Raw genomic sequence first — 20,434 nt, forward strand, 5'->3', positions numbered from 1 at the left:
CTTGTTCCTCACCACATTGGCTTCTCCACAGGGCTGCTTGAATGTCATAATATAGCAACTGTCTTTCACCAGAGCAAGTGATTCAAGACAGAAGCTACAGTCTCTTAATGTGTTAATAGCAGGAGTCCTTCCCTATCATTTCATCATGGTCTGTTTGTTAGAAGCAAGTCACTAAGTACAGCCTTATTCAAGGAAAGGGAATTTAGGCTTCACCAAAAGAAGGAATATCATAGAATTTTTGAACAGATCTTAAAACCATCACAGCTGCCTCTGGCAGTATTTTTCTGACTGCTGATGTCAGTAAAGGCTTTATTCAGGTGTATGTTTGGTTAGTCCATAACTTGGTACCCACTAACTAGTTCTTAGAGCTGGGTAACTCTTGATCTTTTTTTCCTCAGGAGATATATTTAACAGTTACTTAGGAACTAAATGAAGAGGGAAATTATGAACATGTGCATTAATTTATTCAGACATTCACCAGATGTATTCATATAGGGGCATAAAACAAGGCATAATTTATGTCTTTGAGGAATGTGTATTAGGAAAAAAAGACAAAAAGGAAAAAAGGACACATACAAGACAGTGTGATAAATACTGTGATAGTGATAAACATGGAGAAGAGGCAAGACTCAAGAGGCCAGGGAGTCAGGGAGACTTTCAGAAGCAGTGATTCCTGGGTGAGGCCCCCACCCACCACAGAACTCAGACACAGAACTTCGTGGTCCTGTGCCAGGAGGAACCTCACCACTCTTTTTATCTTGCAGAATGTTACTGAGGCACAGTGCATCGCCAATCAAGTTCAGCTCTTCTATGCCACTGATCGTAAAGAGACCTATGGGTTAGTGGAGACATTTAACTTCCGACCAAATGAGTTCAAATATATGTCTGTCATCGCTGAATTGGAGCAAAGTGGACTTGGAGCAGAACTGAAATGTACCCAGAATGAGGATAAGACTTAGAACTATAAAGGTTAACCCCTCACACAGTCAGCTCAGCCCTGGATAGAGTAGAAATCCCCCCCTCCTAACTCAAGAGCTCAGCATACATAATGAGCAGTCTGTAATGAGTTGCCCTATGTGGTTATTGCAAGAAGTGATCACGGAGATGAGCCTTAATACTTGATATTCAGGAATAAAGGTACCCACATATTCTGATAATTACCTCTCAGCATACTTGAGGTTTCCTTTTAAATGTTTCTGGTCAAGAGACGGCCAGGGATCTGCAGGACAGTTCATTTGACTTTATATAATATAGCAGTGCAGTTGCATTTTGGCTATTTTGACCTCATAGCTTCCAGTTCTAGATCTTTATAAACTTGAGGCAGAGTAATAATCAGTTAGAAGACCTGCTGTAGTTAGATGTGGGCTTTATGTAATCTTCTCATGTGCCAATCAGCTGGCCAAAGGCATAATCCCAATGTCCTGTTTAGACTCTAAAACAAGAAGATATTCCCATCAGGATAAAGACTTCATCTAGGTGCCCCCCAGAGTCATCTTTAGTGTAGCTGGCTTGCGGTGTCAACAAATTTCAGATACAGTTGGATAAACAGGTACAGTGCCTACATATTGTAGAACTGTAGTTTATGGCATCTGCTCCTGTAACTCTGCCTGTTAGAGGCTGTGTGTTTGGAAGAGGTAAATCAGCACAGTATAAATAAACCATTTTTCTAAGGAAAAGTTCATTTCAGATCAGCATGATTTTTTTAAAACCAACCCTAAGCATTATATGAAAAAGTAGGTGGGAGCACATGTTCCCAGGTTGAATGTGGGGAAAATGTAGGAATAAAGTAAAATCTGGCTTGTAGTCTTTGTTACACAAAATAGTGAAATCTAAGCTGTGAACTGTCCATAGTTTTGGTGCTATGGGCTGATTTTTTCAAGACTCATCTTGAGACATAGCAGTTTCTTAAAACACCAGAAATAAGAAAAATTATTCTCTAGCACTAAAAACCCACATGTGGTTTGTAGTAGCTCCCACCTCAGTGATAGAAGAGGATGGTGGATGCATACCAGCCTTCTGAACTTTAGGCCCTAAGTGCCCCCAGCCACCTGTACTATGTCTTTCCTTTTCTTAATCTAATATGTACATTTATCGGCTGCCCCTACCTAAGATCTGGTTGGATGGCAAAATAAGATGAGTAGAAATTTAAGCAGTATTTGTTCTGTGTGTTTGTCTATGTGCACGAGCTCGCATGTGTGTGTGTGTGTGTATATATCTTCTTTATTATGTAAGTCTTTATAAGTTGGGTCTGTCCTGTAAGCTTTTTTTTTTTTGAGACAAGGTCTCCCTTTGTAGTTCAGGATGGCCTTGAACTCATGGCAGCCTGAATGCTGGGATTATAGGCATGTGCCACCATGCCCGACTTCCCAAGCTTTTTATATAGGATTGGACCTCCCATTATTTTCTGAGCTGTCTATTTTTGTTGTACTTTGCAAATTGTGGATCTGCCACTTGTCCTGACAGTTCATCTTTTGAGAAAAGAGTTTTATCAGTCCTGCTATTTCCCTTGAATGCCCTCTAACCTTCTGGATGTTTTGCAATCTAGAAATCTTAGCAGTTGGGGTTGCATTTGTGGGTATCTAATTATATTTGCTTTTCCCTCCAAGTGGACCTAGTTCTTAACATAGTACATTTCCATAACACCTCCACCAGGGGGTGAGAAAATGATGGAAAAAGAAAAAATGGCCATTTGTTTTATAGTTCCAGCTTTGCCCTCAATCCCACCTGGCCAAAGAAGGACGTATCCATGGGTAATTAATTATATTAAATATGACTGTAGTACCATCTAGCTGTTCTTTATTTATCTAGAGAGAGCTAGCAAAGAACTAAAAGAAAATTGTATTTAATCTGTCCCTTGGTGTCCCCATAAGAAGTTGGCAGGCTTTATAGTTAAATGAATCTGGGTTCAAATGTCATCGTTGCTACTCATTAGCCCTACAATTTGAACAAATTACTTAAACTTTATTATTTTTTCATCTGTAAAGTGGAGATTATAATATCTACCTCATAGGATTATTATGAGAAGTTAACTTATGTATAGACTATAGGGCAACTTAAAAATGTCAACCCCTTTCCTCTTCTTTACCTCCCCTGCCCTTATTAATACTAGTTAAGATTAGCAACTGATCAGGGACCGGGGATTTAGCTCAGTGGTTTCACCACCTGCTGCGCAAACGCAAGGACCCGAGTTCAATCCCCGGTACCAAAAAAAAAAAAAAGGTAAAAGCAACTGATGTGTAGATCATTATTCATTCCAATTTAAAAACTAAACTTCATCTCATTGATTCTCAAACTTTAAGATGTAATGGAATCACTCAGAGTGCTTTAAAATGTAGATTCCCAGACCCATACCTTTCTGAATTAGAATATTTGCAGAAGGCGCTGGGATGTATATTTTAATATGTGCTCCACATGATTCTGATGTAGGTAATGAGCAAGTTGTACTTTGAGAAGCATTGCCTTATTTATTCTTCATGAAAATGTCTGTTGGCCAATCTTTTCTTTGCTGTAGACATTGATCAGAGGATGTAGGTTTCCCTGCTCTTCGTCTTGCACAGCAGTTCCCTTTACAAAGTCTAGTTACATTATTTATTTATTTTTGTGTCTTTACCCCCATGAGACTGTGAGCTCCTTGTGGGCCAGAATTTATCTGTGTTCAGCACCAGGGACATGGCCTGGACCATAGAAGATACTCAGTTGTTAAATAAATAAATTATATGAATTGTAGCCAAAATATTATCTTACTGGTTTGTGTATGTGCACCTTTTTTTTTTTTTGTACTGGAGATTGAACCCAGGATCTTATATATGCTAGGCAAGTGCTCTATGACTGAGCTACATCCCCAACCCTTTTTTATATAGAATCTCTCCCACTTTTTTAAAAATTTTGTACAAAATTTTATAGCTAGGGCCATGTGCATGCCAGGCAAGCCCTCTACCACTGAGCTATATCACCAGACCAGAAGGATCTCTTAACACACATAGATTGGGAATTTGTTGAATAAAAATATTTGCAAGCCAAGACACAAAAGTCTCTGTATCTCATCTAATCCCCTGGCATTACCAGGCAGTTCAGCAGTTGCTCACTTTTTCAGAACACCTTCTCTGCTGCCACTGTGTTAAGTGAAGGACATAGGATCATGATTAGGATGTGATCCCTAGCCGCCTGTTTCTCTCTTGCCTCTGATTCTGTGCCTCACACCTAGTACCCAATCACACTTTGCCTTGTCTTTGGTTTTTTGAAACAGGGTCTCACTGCGTAGCTCAGGCTGTCCTTGAACTTGTGGCAATCCTGCCTCAGCCTCCAGAGTGCTGGGATTATAGGCCTGCACCACCACCCCTGACAGTTGGCCTTGTCTTGTTCTCAGGATATTCATACTGGCACTTACTTCTTCTCCAACCAGTGTAAAACTTAGAGCCACGTGTTCTATTTTTTACATTCTGCACAATACTGACCTCTTGTTCAGTCTTGGAGACATACCAATGCCACTTTCCCATTTGATTTAGCATTTATTCATCAATCATTCATATTTGATGAGCACCCTTTAAATACCAACCACTGCTTTACAAAACTGGGTAATACAACAATGAAAATGGCAAATAAGATCTGTAGCTTATGTTTGTCTTTTTAACTTTTCTTTTGTATCTTATATTCTCATGGAGAAGACAAATAAGCCAATGAGACTGTTTCACATACTGGTAGTGCTGTAAAAATAATAAACTAATGTAACAGTCTGGAGTGGAGACAATAAATGATCAAGAGTGCCATCTGCAGAGGTGATAGCTGATGGCTGAGCTAGGAGAGTATTGGGTAAAGGCAACAGCAGATGCTAAAGCCTTAGAGCAGAGCTAAAGTAAGCGTACTTGTTTCTGTTTCTAGGTACAGATTTAAAAGCTCAGTCCCTGCCCTTGAGGGACCCACAGTTCAAGGAAGACACTCACATGAATAATTATAATACAAAGTAAAACATAGTACCATGTCAGAAGAGGGTCAGGAGTTATCCTACTGAGTATTGTGGAGGATGCAAAGCTTGCCAGACCATGGTACCTGCTCTGGAAGTAGTTATGACATAAAGGAATAACAAGTAGACAATATTAAAGTCTCAAAAAAAAGCTGTTTCATGCAAGAATACAGGAGGCCCTGTGAGTTCAGAGCTGGCCTTGTAATATATGCACATTAATAATCACTAACATTTTCTAGGGGCTTACTATGTGGCTTATCCTGAAGTTAGCAGGAACTAGTGAGTTAGTAACATGCTGCCACTATCCTTATATCCTCCTTCTCTCCCTGGGTAGGAACCAGCCTACAAATTTATCCCCAACTGGCCAGTGAACAAGGAAGAAAAGAGGAGACAAAGATAATTTAAAATGAGGGAGTCAGGGGGCTCGTTGCCTGTTGCAGACAAAGAGCCCTGAGTGTTTTGCTCACCTTGCTTTTATTCACTTAGACACAGAAACAAATAGATTAACAGAAGATTCATCTATAGCATGTATCCAGGTAGACATCCAGATCACAGTTGTATTGACTCTTATCTGGAACTTACAATTTGCTAGTGGGCCTGCACATTGCCAAAGGAGGCACGGCTTGGTGTTTTTTGTGCTGGCAGAGAAGGTCAATTAGGCCTCCATACTCATTATCTTGTGTCCTACATTCCTGGCTTCAGTTCACAAGAAGGAAACCTCCAAATCACCTCTAAGCCTAGCTCCAACAGTAAAATCAAATCTTAAGAAGACTTGGGAGACCAATGGAACCTGTCTGGAGGAGCATGTCTTGCCAATTTTCCTCCTGGTAGTGAAAGAATGTGTGTATTCTGTTTCTTATTCCTCCAGACTCTTTATTTTTTGGTGGTGGTGGTGGTGGTGGTGTGTGTATGTGTGTGTGTGCACACACGCTCAGGCACACTCACACTCTATGCTTTATTTTTGGGGAGCACGTTGGTCTTATTCAGTTCTCTTTTTTTTTTTATCAGTTCTCTTAATATGGCATAGTGGCAGCATTTTTATTGCTGTTCTGCTAAATGAAAGACCTGGAGCACAGAAAGGGAAAAGATGACTTGAAGATTGCTGCCTTCATCAGGAGCCAAGCCTGGAATAGAAGCAACTGTCCATGCTCCTGGCTTAATGCTATGATTTGTAGCGTCCAATGAGCAAGCTCATTTCTTGCATCCATTCAAACATGGCTACTTCTGAGCTCTTCAAACCTCAGGAACTGGTATAAGAAAAACTGGTTTATAAAACTTAAAACTCTTCAGGGCTGGGGGTTTAGCTCAGTGGTGCTGCTGCCTGCCTTGAGTCTGAGTTCAATCCCCAGTACCAAAAAAAAACCACCTTAAACTCTTCAATCATGAGCTTTTAAACTGTGCTTCAGGAAATTGCAAAAGTTCCTTAGAGGTAGGGACCCTGAGAGTCTAGTCCTTATTCTCAATCCAACCAGAGAATCAGTGTTTTATTTACTGGCCTTCCCATAAACTGTCATTCAAAGAAAGAATTTCCAAGAAAGACTGAAAACATGCTAGTCTAGTCCAACCTCCCACAACCCTATTAGCTCTCTCTACAGCGTAACCCAGCCATTGAGCAACTGGTGGAAAATCGCCAGGGACTTTTAAGATCTCTATCCTGACTGACTTCCACTATGTTGAGACAGCTGTGAGTGATGGCAAGTTCTTTCCTACTCCTAGCTGAAATCTGAACTCCTCTCACCGTGCTCACTGGAATCCTGCCTGCTATATCTAGCCTTCTAGAAGCCTCCTCTTTTCTACCTAACAATGTCTTCTGCTTATGTGTGATGTGTTAGAATGACTCTCAAGATGCCTTGGAGTCTTCAGCAGATTAAATAACCTTCTGCTTCCTTCTATGACTCAAAACTCCAGCCCCACACTTTGGCTTTGGACACATTAGCTCACCAGTGTCTGGTGACAGCGTCTCACACTAGTTCACAGTTGGAACCTAGAGTTAAGCCCAAAATGGCTTTGTAGAGTGACAAGAGTAGATTCAGGTTGGTAGCCCCTTGGGAGTTGTCATGACCCACCTGGAAGTCATTTCCTCACTTGGCCACTTACTAAGGTCATCTCACTGACTCTACTGCCCCTTCTCCTCCCACATCTACACTCCACCCTCAGCTATCTCCTCATGATCTGCTGTCAAACAATTTTTTGTGCCTGGAACTTTGGACTTTTGGATACATATGCACATTTCATTTGATTGGTTTCAGTGCAGTGTTCCCATCACATCTTGACTTAAACCTTGACTCTGCCAAATGATATGATACCTACCTTTCCTTGGTCCTTTTCTGCATCTGCCATGGTAATAGTTATGGGTAAGTAGTGTCCTCTCAAGCTCTTCACTTACCCAATGAAATCTTTGCTATAGTTTGAAACATTACTACTGGGTCATGCTTGACTAATGATCCACTGGGATCCCAGATCATTTTTGTTACTATTCCTACATTTATGATGTAGCATGAACCCCCACCTTGCAGTATTATCCTTGACCCCCATGCATTTCTCCATTTGACCTTGTCTGCGGTCAGGTGGAAAGTGGCAGACACATCATTTTGTTTGTTTGTTTTTTGAAATAGGATCTCACTATGTAGCTCAGACTGACCTTGAACTCAGTATGTAGCTGAGGCTGGCCTCAAACTCACAGTGATATTCTTACCTCAGTTTCCCAAGTGCTAGGATTACAGGCATGTGCCACCATGCATGGCAGTAACAAATATACCTTACATTTTGACACTGATTTTGCAGGGGGACAGAAGAGTTTTTTTGCTGAGTGTCACTTGGTGTGTGACTCCCAGTATGCTCTCTGATATACTTGCTTCCACTATCTAAGTTTCATTGGATCTTTGCAACAATACCATAAGGATAATATTTCTATTTTACAAATAAGGCCACAGGGTCTCATCTTAAATGTTGAATCAGGTCTAAATTAGAATTCCAGCTCTGCCTCTTATTAGCCATCTGACCTTGGATATTCTGAGCCTTTATGTTCTCGCCTGTGAATAAAATAGTCCTACCTCCAAAGTGAATAAAGGATAAAATGACTTAGTATACTTCAAGTGCCCAGCACTATGCTTCATACATAATAAAAGTGCAAATTATTAGTAGTAGTTTAAGAACTTGAACTTTTGAAGGTGTACGTCTCTGTAGAGGTGAGACCTGCTTCTGGAACATAAATCCTCTGCTTCTAGGATAGACCTATTTCTGGGGCACATTTCTGTTGTGTTATTTTTCCTACACCATGTTGCCGTTTTCAGAAATTCTCTCCCAGCAATATCTAGAGACTTGAGGAAGGACCATTGCACCAAACTGGAAGATGTTGGGAATTTGGAACCTTGAAGCTGCATTCAGAAGCTAGAGGGGAGGAACAAGGAAGGGAAGGCCAGGTTAAATCCAAGCCAGATCATATGTGGTGGAGTAAGCACCATTTATCAATCATTAGGGCAACATGGGGTAACATGGGAGTGCTGGGTTAAGAAGAAGGCAAGTAGAGCCTGTGAGCTGAAATCTGGATCAGGAGCCCAGTAGCACCTGGAGTTGTAGGCCAAAGTGAAAGTCTGTGTCATTATTTGTGGATGGCTTATCTGAGACAGTTACTTCTTTTTTTTTTTTTTTTTGAAGCAAAACATTTATTGGTACATGTTAGATATACATAATGATAATACTCATCATAGGGAATTTGCACTTGTACATGATATAGTCTGCCTCTTTTTTTTCCCATTCCTCCTTTAACTCCCATATACAAAAGCTGTTTCCATTTTTTTCTTCGATTTTCACTTTTTTTCTTGTCCGTTCCTTCCTTTCTCCCTCCCCCTCCCTTGTTCCTCTTCCCATTTGAACATTTTCTTCCCATTTCCCAATATCTATTATACATTTTAGTCCTTATTTCCACTTTTGGTTTCTCACTCCAGAGAAACAATGCAATATTTAAATGTGTGTCTGATTTATTTCACTTAAGAGTATGGTCTCAAGGTCCATCCATATAAATGTCTCAAGCTCATCCTTTTTTATGCTAGAGTAGTACTCCATTGTATAAAAAAAAGTCTTCTTTATCCATTCGTCAGTTGATGGGCATTTGGGCTGTTTCCAAGATTTAGCTGTCACAAATTGTGCCACTATAAAGATGGGTGTGCATATACTGCTGTGGTATGATGCTTTTAATTCTTTCGGGAAGATACCCAGTAGGGCAATAACTGGGTCAAATGGGACTTCTAATCCTAGTTTTTTTGAGGAATCTCCAGATTTCCACAGTGTTTGCACCAGTCTACACTCTCACATAGGGAGAAGGGAGAAGGTTTCCTTTTCCCCTCAGCCCCTCCAGCACTTGCTATTGGTTGATTTCTTGATAACAGCCCTTCTTTCTGGTGTGAGATGGAATCTCAGCATTGTTTTAATTTGCATCTCTTGAATGACCAGTGATGTTGAACATTTTTTCACATATTTGTTTGCCATTTCATCTGAAAAGTGTCTATTCATTTCAGATGCCCATTTTTGGATTGGGTCTTTAAATATGGGGGGTCATATTTTTTTTTTAGTTCTTTATATATTCTAGATAATAGTCCTTTGTCTGAGGAATAGCTGGCAAAAACTTTTTTTCCACAGTTTGAGTTGTCTCTTCACTCTGATGGTGGTTTCTCTTGCTATAGAAAAGCTTTTAATAAGATGAGATACAAGTTTTTGATTCTTTGTGATAATTCCTGTGCAATTGGGGTTTTGTTTATAAAGTCTTTGCCTACACCAGTGTCTTCAGGAGTTCTATCTTCCAGCAGATTAAGTGTTTGTATTTTAATATTTAGATATTTGATCCATTTCGATTTTAATTTAGTGCATGGTGAAAGATATGAGTCTAGTTTCAATCTTCAGCACGTGGAAATCCATTTTTCTAGCACCATTTATTAAAGAGGCTATCTGTCCTCCAATGAAGGTGTTTGGCTCCTTTGTCAAAGATAAGGTGGCCGAGTTCGTCTGGAGCTGTTTCTGCATCTTCTAATCTGTTCCACTGCTCTTTGGTCTGGTTTGTTTTTTTGTTTTTTGTTTTTTGGTACCGAGGATCAAACTTGGGACCTTGCGCTTACAAGGCAGGCATGGGAACCACTGAACTAAATCCCCAGCCCCTTGGTCTGTTTTTTTACCAGTATCATGCTGTTTTTATCACAGTAGCTTTGTAGCATAATTTCAAGTCATGGATTGTGATGCCCCCTGCCTTGCCTGACAGTTATTTCTGGTAACAAATCTGTGTTTAATTCCCTGTCAACTCATTAGACATAATTGTTGCGGCTTAAAGAGATAAAATTCATCTAATCATCATTTTTTCACTTGGATGAGCATCAGAAACACCTGAAGTGCTTTTCAAAGCTGTTGATTCTTGGGCCCCACCACTGAGACAGATTCTTTTGGTCCAGGATAGGTTCTGGAAAACTCTTTCTACACAAACACACACACACACACACCCCTTCCTTCTTTACTATGTAGGGGTTTTTTGTTTGTTTCTTTGTTTGTTTGAGACAGAGTCTTGCTATACAGTTCAGGCTGGCCTTGAACTTAACTATGTAGCCCAGGCTGGCCTCAAACTCGCAGCAATCCTCCTGCCTCTGCCTCCTAAGTACTGGGATTATAGGTGTGCACTACCACATCCAGCTACTCTCTAGGTAATTCTGAAATTCAGCCTTTTGAGGAACCCTTGCAACAAATTAGTGATTATATTTTTATTTCACAGTTAAGGAATAAGACTCTAAAGCAGGTGAAGTGACTTCCTCAAAATCATGCCATGTTGATAACATTCCTTCTATCTCTTTGTTCCAGGTTTTCCTTGCAATTTTATCCCAAGCAACCCAACATCTGAAAAAATAATAATAATAATTTGATCATTTTCTGCCTTTTGGGAAGGTTTCTAGAACAAACTAGCTGTTCCTGCATGTCCTGGGTAAACATCTCAGTGGAGCACAAGAGGAAAGCAGAGACCTTTCCAGACTCTCAGTGTCCTGATATTTTCTTTGTTTGATTTCAAGAGCTGAGAATTTCCCAGGCTCATGGCCCCTCAGGCCAAATGCTGGATTAGCTGTGACACTGGATTATCTAGGGCTAGGCCCTGGGCCTGCACAGAGAATTGGGTATTGCCTGTGCAGGCTGTAACTCTCCATCCATTCTGTACATTTGTTCTCACCTCTGGTGAGAAAGCAAAGGGGGATGATGTATGGAGAGCCAGACAGCCAATGTTGGGAGGGAGTGGGGGATTGGTGGGAACTCAACTACTGAGCTCATTGGGAGACCCACACCCCACTGGAGCTGGGATTGATTGACTGGAACGTTCTTGCCCTTCTTGGTTTGTCTCAGACCCAGCAGCCTGCATTATGTCCTCTGGGTGCCCCGTGGAGAGGGAATTGCACTCAAGGTCAGCAAAACTCTGGATCTCTCAGTGCTGGTCTACCTTGGACCTTCCTTCTACACAGCAACCAACTCTCCACTGTGGAAAACAGGTGATACTCAGACAGCCTTCTGTTTCCTGAACCCGTTTTTGCTTTCTATACTTGGCCTCATTCTTACCTATATCTCACATTCTTTTTTTTTTTTTTTTTTTTTTTTTTTGGTACCAGGGATTGAACTCAGGTCCTTGTGCTTGTGAGGCAGGCGCCGGAACCACTGAGCTAAATCCCCGGCCCTATATCTCACATTCTACTCTGCCCCGCTCTAAGTGGCTTTCTCAGGAGCCATCTGTGGAATGTGTGGAATATTCTTGCCCCAGCAGATTGTGCAAGGTTTTCATAAAGAAGGGTTGAGAAATCTAGGTCGTTGTCAAGGTTGCTGAGGATGGTGCCAGTTACTGAGGATGGTCCAGTTAACTAAATGCCATTAATTACTTTAACATGGATACAGACACAAATGCCTACATTATTATCCTCTTTCCCTGGAGAACAATTTAGAAAAATGTCTAGCCCCCTTTCCAACTGATTTGTTCACTAACTTACTGGAGTGTCATATGAGATAGTTCTTGAACAGTACATTTGCCAGGCACTCAGATGGTATGGGGCAGAAGGGTAGGCCCTCTGGCTGGAGTTAGGAAGCCTGCCTTTGAGTCCCAGCTCTGCCATTTCATTACTTGTTGACCAAGTGATTTCACCTTTTGGAGTCAATATTCACTTCCCTGGATTGTAGAAAGACTCAAAAATGACCAGAGTAGGGAAAGTACTTTACAGCGTAGGGAAAGTTCCTTACAATTGTCAGTTGTTACTACAGGTTTGCATGGGAGGAGGTAAAATTTTTTAAATTTCAGTTTTAAGGGCTTACAGTATAAAGGGGAAAACAAAACATCCATAATCTTAATCAAGGAGCACATTTGTGAAGCACTGAGAACTCTGTGTCAAGGACTCCCTCTGAGGAAGACTGGTTCCAGGTGGCTGGGGCATTCAAGAAGACTCAGTGAAGAAATGAGCACATCCTTAAGCCATTCAGCCTTGGGCAAAATGGAACATCCCCCCAGCTGCTTCTTGAAAAACCTCCAATGCTGAGAACAAGTTGAAAAACAACTGCAGGGAGTCATGGGTTACTCCCCGCAGTCATGAGTACTTGTGTGGAATCCAGATTCCATGGGACACAGTGTGATTCTTCACCGAGAAGTGAACCCCACCCACTGCCTGAGTTTTTGTCTGTCAGCTGCAGCAGACACAGTTTTCCCATCTCCCAGAAATGAAGCCAGAATGGGACCCAGAAAGAACTGCAGGGCAGAGTGTGGACCTCATCCTGACATGTCCAATCCCTGGTTCCCACCTGGTAGAACTGTCTCTTTCCTGCTTCTCCATCCCTCGCTCTGAAGAGAAGATAACTTTAAAGCTCTAGAAAAATAAACTTTCACCCTTCCTTTCCTCCCAAATTAGTTGAGAGGAAGAAATGAGAATTATCATATGCCTCAACTTTTTTTTTTTTTGGGGGTACAGGGGATTGAACTTGGGACCTTGCGCTTGCAAGGCAGGTGGCAGAACCACTGAGCTAAATCCCCGGCTGAGAATTCTCATATGGATCTCCAGCACAGGAGTAGAAGTTTCACTGAAGGTTTTTATAATAATTTAGCATTGGGCCAATTTTCGTCTCTCCCTGAGCCCAAGTTTCCCCATATACTTCAAGGAGATCAGACTAAGTGATATCCAAAGGCCCTTCCTTCCAAGATCCATCCTGTCTCTGATCTGTTGCTCACCAATGCTCCTCTTTCCCCTCACTCTTCTAAGCTAAAAAGACTAGACTGTAAGCTAGTGGAAGGCCCTTAGAAGACTGAAGCCATTGTCATCACCCAAAACAAGGACAAAGGCTGCTCCTGGCCCAAACACAGTACCTGACTGATAGACCCTCAGTGAATATTTGTCAAATGAGGGTATGGATGAAGAACAAAGGAAGGAAACAGATAGGCAGTTTGCACCCCACCATGCCAACTCTCTAAGATATTAAAACTGTACTAATCTCCTACTGTTATTACCAAGAGATTCCTCACGAGACCTGGGGACTATTAGGATACCTCCCTCCCTGCTGGTGACTTCAAGGTACATGTTACTGAACACACTTGGAGAGAGGAAGGAAGAAAGTGGCATGGAGACTGGTGCAGGTGCTCCTGGCAGTCAGTACTAGAATCTGAAAGTAAGAGACCACAGTAACGGGTAGATTTAGACAGAACTTTCTGTGTAGATTTTATGGTGAGTCCCATGGAAGGGCCCTGTGCTGGGAAAAAATCTAAATGGCTGGAGAAAACAATGTCAACTGGGGCCACGTTGAAAGTCAGGTCTGAGTATCTATGAAATGGCCTTAAGGCATTTATTTATGCACACCAGGCCTCTATCACAGCCTCCAGAAATCTTCCCAAGATGGAAGAGCCTAAACCTGGAGCCCTTCTGTAGGGCAGATGTTGTTTCTAATGAGAAGGGGAAATGGGCTCAGAAAGAAAGAGTACCTTGTCCAAAGTCACAGCAAATCTTTGTACACATCCTTGTCAACTCTGTCTTACCCGTCATATTCTCTTGAGCCTTGTCTTCACACTAAGAGAAGCCTCATCTCAATTCCTCTTACTGCCACGCTTTCTCCTCAGTGGGCTGGGATGGAAGATCTTGGATGGGTGATCCTGCCTCCTAGTCAGGGAAGGGCAAAAGCTGAGAGAGAAGCTCTTTCTTAGATGAGAGTGAGGAAAGGGCAAGCCCGAAAGGCTATGGTAGCTGTCAGATGCTTGGTGAGGTGAACTGGGGATTCAATAGCTCCTTCTGGTGAGGTGAAGGTATTGGAGGACCTTTCCTGGCATGGGAAGGGCTGAGGAGTCCCCAGGGAGAGGCCACTCTGTATCCATGGAGTCACTTGATACAGGACCAGAGAAGGGGCTGGAAACTGGTTCTGATACAGTACTTGGTATGGCTAGAAGATGCTTTTGTGGTACAGGTGCAGAAACAGGCCCAGAAAGGGGCAGGGGCTTTCCCAGAGACACCAGAGAACTGGCAGAGCCAGGGCAGGAGCTCAGGTTTCCTGGCCTTGATACCATAGTGCTGCCACTTGAAGCTCCCTGGGAAAGGTATGTGCCTGGGCTGTGGAGTGAAGGAGGGTACATACTCTCCTAGGTCCTCACTGACTCCCACCCATTACAGAGACAAGCCTTGTTGGAGCCCTCTGGAGCCATGTATCACACCCAGGGAACAGTCTGTCCTGTTTAGTGTGCAGTGCTGTAGGGTTATAGTGGGCCAGCAGACAGGGCAGGACTAACCCAAGGTCACACAGAAAATCCATGGTAAAGTGAGTATTCTTCAAGGTCCAGGTCTCCTCAGCCCTAGCAGGGTCTCTTAGAAGAATACAATCTCTCTAGCCCAGACTGAGAGCAGCAGGAAAGTATTTGAGGGATCTGGGCTATTTCTAGATCCCCTCACCCTTCGGCCTGCCTCCCATCCCACAGACACCTGGGATGTGCAGATGAGCTGGGAACTTCTAAAATTCCTTCTAAATCACCCATATTTCCCACAGAATACTATTCTGTGATTTTCATTCCACCATACAAATTCTTACCCATCCTATAAAACCCAGCTCAGAGACATAGAAAATGACCATGTCCAAAGCCACAGAGAAAGTCACATTAAATTCCAAAGGCTGTAACAGACCATGACTCCTAACCACAATGCAACAGAAGCAGAAGTCAACAAGAAAAACATAAACCTCTCATAGGCTGAAAAACTAAAAACACACTTCTAAATCATCCAAGAATCAGAGAGGAAATTACACTGAAATTTGTGAAATATTTAGAACTGAATGATAAGGAGAGCACATACAGTTTCTAAGTCATTTCCTCTGTGAAGTCAGCCCTGATCTCATGTTGCTTCTCCAGATCTCTCCACCCTCCTCCCAGCCCTGGGCCCAAGAGGCTGACTTCTGTGAGCTACAGCAACAGGTTACCTTGTCCTTGGCTTCTGGTTGGATTCGGCTAATGGGGACACCTAGCCAGAGATGGGAGGAACAGAGGGAAGAGTAGTCTTTCTCTGACTGCTGTGGGCTGGGCACAACCCTCTACCTCAAGCCATAGCCCCCGTCAGTAGTCCCCTCTGCAGGTTCCACTCCCACCCTCACTTCCTGTGTGCCTTCAGCCTAGACTGACAGCTAACCACTGTTCTTGCTAGCCTTTAATGATACACAATCCTTATGGTTTCCCTACACCTTCTTTATCCCTATAAAAAGTGCCTTCATTAAACTCTCAAGATCTCCACCTATGGTATTTCACACATTTCTTCCAGATAGCTCCATTACTACAAAGAGCTTAGGTATCAGTGCATAATCATGTTCTCCTTCTAGATGACTGAGGGGGCTTTTTGATACCAGGAATCAAACTCAGGACCTTGCACTTGCCAGACAGGCACAACACCACTGAGCTACATCCCAGCCCAAGATTACCGAGTTCTGACCCTGTAGGGTGTGTGTGTGTGTGTGTTTGTGTGTGTGTGTGTGTGTGTGTGTGTGTGTGTGAGAGAGAGAGAGAGAGAGAGAGAGAGAGAGAGAGAGAGAGAGAGAGAGAGAGATCTGCTGACCTGTCAACATATGATAAACTTCATCATCTAATCCCCTGATCTCAGCTCCAGGTCATCCTCAATAAAAAGTATTGGTTAGAATATTAAATTAAGTGAAGGAGTACATTTGACCTCCCTTCATATGCAAATGTTTGTTTACAGGAGATTTGAGGCAGATTAAGACTCAGATATAAAATGCAGAGAACTTTAGGCTGGAGCAAAATTAAGTGCTGGGCAAAAGAATGGATCCTCAGCTCTACAAGCTAGAATTCTTAAGGATCTAAGTGTTCTCATGCCATCAAACAAACAGATCCAGACCCAAGGGTATCCCATCAGGGCATCTGTTGCATTGTAAGTGCCCACCTGCTGCTTCCAGCTCTCTCCTATCCACACTTGTTCATCTCCCACCCCTCTGTAAGGGACTTCTGCAGCCCAATTGTGTGGCTTAGCCCTCCTGATAGAGGGGGAATAGATGTAACTCCCAAATATGCTAGATATGTTCATATTCTCTAAAATCAAAGAATAAATTCTAGGAACAACAGAGGTTAAGAGTAGGAAAAATTTATTCAGAAAAAGATAGTTTCTGTCTGAGAGAGACAGAATGGGAACCAGAAAATGGGTTGCCCACCCACCTCACTTTTCAAAGGTGTTTTGTATGGCAAAGTCATGAGGTGAGGTGGGTTCAAAGTGGGACAAAACTATAAGACCCAATGCAAAGTTACAAGGTGGGCATGAGGTGGGACAAAACTATGACCAATCAATAAGATTACAAGTGCAGCCATCCAGGTAATATTAATTAAATGGGGATCAAGTGGGAAAATGAGTCACATATAAGGAATTTCCCATTTAGAAAATCAGTCACTGCTATTCATCTGTAGGGGAAGTAGTACCTCTTTTCTTTTTTTATAATGCTAACCAGTGAATGTGCCTCAATTGTTCTCCATGTTGGCTCCTCCTCACTATGTTGCCTCCTTGATGGTGGCCATCTAACTGCCTACAAGGTATCTAATTAACTTACCTATCTATAATATTCCCCCCTCTGAAGAAATAACCCTAACTGCTATGAGGGGGGCAAGAGGTGAAGACATTCTGGCTACTTCCAGCTGAAGAGGAACATAGTTGTGATCAGCAATCAGAATTACTCTACAGAGTCTATCTGAAGGCCCTGAATAGGCACCAGGCATTATCATCTTGGGTAGCCATATAGCTTTGAATCTGGAGGGGACAAAGCCAAAGAAACAGTTAAGACTACATGGGCCAAATAAGGTCAGCAGGATTGTTATGAATATAGCCAACAGTGTTTCCACTGGGAGGAACTAGTAATAGCCTCCCACAAAGAGGATAAGGAGAAGGTCCAGGGGACTTCAGAATCAACACAGAAGTTATATTGTAATTTAGCAGTTGTAGCCTTTTTACAAGGTCAATCTAATGGATCCTGGTAAAAGAAGTCTAGCACATTTGTCTTTCTTTCCATTTGTATGACCACTTGGAGTTTGGCAGTCTCTAAGCAAGAATAAACAAAATTTTAAGAAATTAAGAGTATGTATAATCTAAGCATGAGAACTACAATGGAAAGGCAGGTTGAGGAAAGGGTCACACTTAGAAACTGAAATAGTGAGTGATTGTAACCTGTTAGCTCTTAGACTCTTTTATTAATGGAGGATATCTATAAGTCTGATATTGTGTCATTAGTCTCTCCAGTCTTAGCTGTAAGAAGATAGAGATAATTTGAAGGACAAATTTGGCTAAGAAATTTAAAACTCTAGTTAAGCTCTTATTGATTTTACCATAGTTTTCCTAATGATCTATAACTGTGGTCAGCTACCAGTGTAACTAGAAACTGCCAGAAGGGTCAGTGATTGAAGCCCTTTTTCATATCTAGCTTCATTACTATGGCATTATTTTATACCTCTTTTGGTTATTTTTTTTTCCTGCTGGGTGTTTAAGAACAAGTTAAAGTGAGACCTGTGTCAATCAATATGAACCTCTTGCTATCTATCAAGATCAGTTAAGTCTCTTCAGGCATTATTTTGGAACCATGCATAGAGCCTTTTAGCTCCTGTGTCAGTGTCAGCAATCAGAACGGGTCACAGTCTTGCTTGACCATGTTGCTTTCCGTGAAAGTGTGGGAGACTTTTCCCTCTTGGTGACCCTTCTTTGGTACATGGTACATTTGTTGGTTTGGTGTCCAATAATCTCCCTGCTCAAGTGATTAGGTGACTTACCAAAGATGTAAGATCTCATAGAAAAGGTTCCCTCATGTCCTGGATCTTTGTTGACCTTGAGGGGCCAGGGCCAAAATATTGGCTGTCCTCTTAGCCCAGTTAACTTTTTAGTTTTGGTCTCTAAATTTTAATTGTTGAACATCCAGAAGAGAAGATCAGTGACATTAGTAGTGCAGTAGGAGCTTAACTATTATAACTCTGTTTGGACATTAAGCACTTTTGAAATATAAAGTATAGTTAGAGGACTGTTATTTCTTACCAACCATGATTGTTTTAGTAGTTTGATTCCTGTAGAATGTTAAGAGACAACAGTTATACACTACACAGAGAAACTTAAGATCAAGTATTTGTATTTTAGCAAGTATAGTATTTTAGCATGGCAGTCGTGACATTATCTTTGTAACATACTTAAATGTCCACCTTAGTATGGAATAGTATTTTAGTCAAAGACCTCCATCTGATTACAAGACATTAAATGGCACAAAGAAAACTCTAGTTATCCTTTAATAGGATATCATCTAAAGAGAACATATATATCGACCTATAAATATACCTTAGAAGTTTTTAATGTCTACGATTTAATTTTAGTGTGTGACATTGTTTGGACTGTTTGGTGCCTGAGCATCCCTAAGTGTGGTGACACAAATAACATATATATCACATAAGTTCTTAAGAAAAACTATTATTTGACAGGTTATCTCATGCTGGCTTGACATGTACTTCTTATCACAAGTAGCTGGAGCACAAGAGAAAGGCAGATACCTGAGTTTTAAAAAGATCATTACCATAAACAATATCTTAGAAGGTATGAATGATATTTAGTACATCATGAAATAACAATGAGTATCACAGTTATACAAAACTCTTTGTCCCTTAATTTAGTTTTGTACCAAAAGCATTTTTAATAAAACATTGTTTTCCCACAGAAACTTAGCCATTTGACCATGACCAATGTATACATATCATAATAATATATTTAGCAATGTATTTCCCACAAGGCTATGGAAATTATTGGGGTCCCCTTTGTGAACAAAGGCTGGAATAAACTTTCCCAGGCAGCTGCTCCTTTATTTACCAAGGGGAGTCCTGTCTAGTAGTTTTCTTAACCCCAAGGGTCTTTGTTTTATTATCTTAACAAATTTTTAGATGACCTATTGTCAGGAACAATTCTAGATGATTTTGGAGAAAAATCATTTCACAATTAAATCATGATTAGGGCCTAGTTTTCCTGCCTACAGGCCAGCTATGGCATGTCAAGACATAACTCCATCTTCACCTCCAGTCACACCTAAAACCTCAATGGTCCAGTGATGCTGTGATTCTCCAGGACAAGATTACACCAGCTGAAGACATCCTGGGAGGAACAAAATCTTTATCTGCATAGTTCCTCATTGCTCTAGGATTTTTGCCACTGCTGCCACTGCCCTTTGAGTCATCTTTTACAACTGTTACTCTCCCAATGTACTGAACTCTCTCTGCCCTGAACCGTCTGTTACATTTGTTTCTCCCGGTGTACTGAATAAAGGTGTGGCAAGCTCGGGGGCTTTCGTCTTTGCTGCCCAGAGCAGCACTGATCAGGCCCAAAGCTCAGCTTCTTCTCTAAGTCTCACTTTTTCTCTTTCCTTTCTAATAAACTAATTTGCCTTGTGCTGTCATGGCTCGCAAAGGCTAAGATTTACTGCAGAGGTTCTAGTAACATTCCCTTTCCCTGTTCCCTACAACCTGTGAGAGCCAGATCATAACAATTAGCACATTATTTTTGACCAATGAAAGATTACTGAGTTATTATACATAGACAACAGTATGTACTATATTTGTAAAACCAGTCAACATCATTTGGATCATCTGGCAACCTGGGGGAAGCATGTCTTTAGTGACATTTATCTATAAGCCAATTTAAGTCACAGGCAAGCATCTTTAAAAATCAAAAGGGTAAAAAGAAAAACTTGTTGAGCTCAAACAAAATAGCTATATGTGTTGTAACAAATTGAACAGACAGACAAACACACACATAGGACCATTTGTTTATAAACCTGAGTGCATGCAGATGTATTTGGCCAAGTTGAATTATAATAACCCTTTATAATTTTTAAGTTTGTAACTATAAATAAGAGTAGTCAGAACTTTTGTAGGTCAATTAACAAAGATCTCTGTAACAAGAACCAAAAGGAATAAAAATCTTTTACACCTGTGAAAGCAAA

General features: G+C 41.4%; 1 protein-coding gene across 5 annotated transcripts in view; it reads left to right on the forward strand.

The window, feature by feature from the left end:
• Nucleotides 1-20,434, forward strand: part of Atpaf1 (ATP synthase mitochondrial F1 complex assembly factor 1) — a 38,372-nt gene extending 17,938 nt beyond the window's left edge. The window contains exons 9-10 of one of the 5 annotated variants that reach the window (XM_087214888.1): nucleotides 11,330-11,472; nucleotides 12,267-20,434. In XM_087214888.1, coding sequence (XP_087071014.1) covers nucleotides 11,330-11,472; nucleotides 12,267-12,501 — 378 coding nt within the window. In that variant the 3' untranslated portion in view covers nucleotides 12,502-20,434. Of the gene's footprint in view, nucleotides 1-764; nucleotides 3,734-11,329; nucleotides 11,473-11,589 lie in introns of those variants that run through there. The other 4 variants (XM_087214889.1, XM_087214890.1, XM_087214891.1 and 1 more) reach the window with 4 other exon arrangements.

The sequence above is a fragment of the Heterocephalus glaber genome, unplaced genomic scaffold (assembly GCF_053883595.1).
Source record: "Heterocephalus glaber isolate CG9 unplaced genomic scaffold, H.glaber_assembly_v1.0 deba00001451, whole genome shotgun sequence".
Taxonomy (NCBI): Eukaryota; Metazoa; Chordata; class Mammalia; order Rodentia; family Bathyergidae; genus Heterocephalus; species Heterocephalus glaber.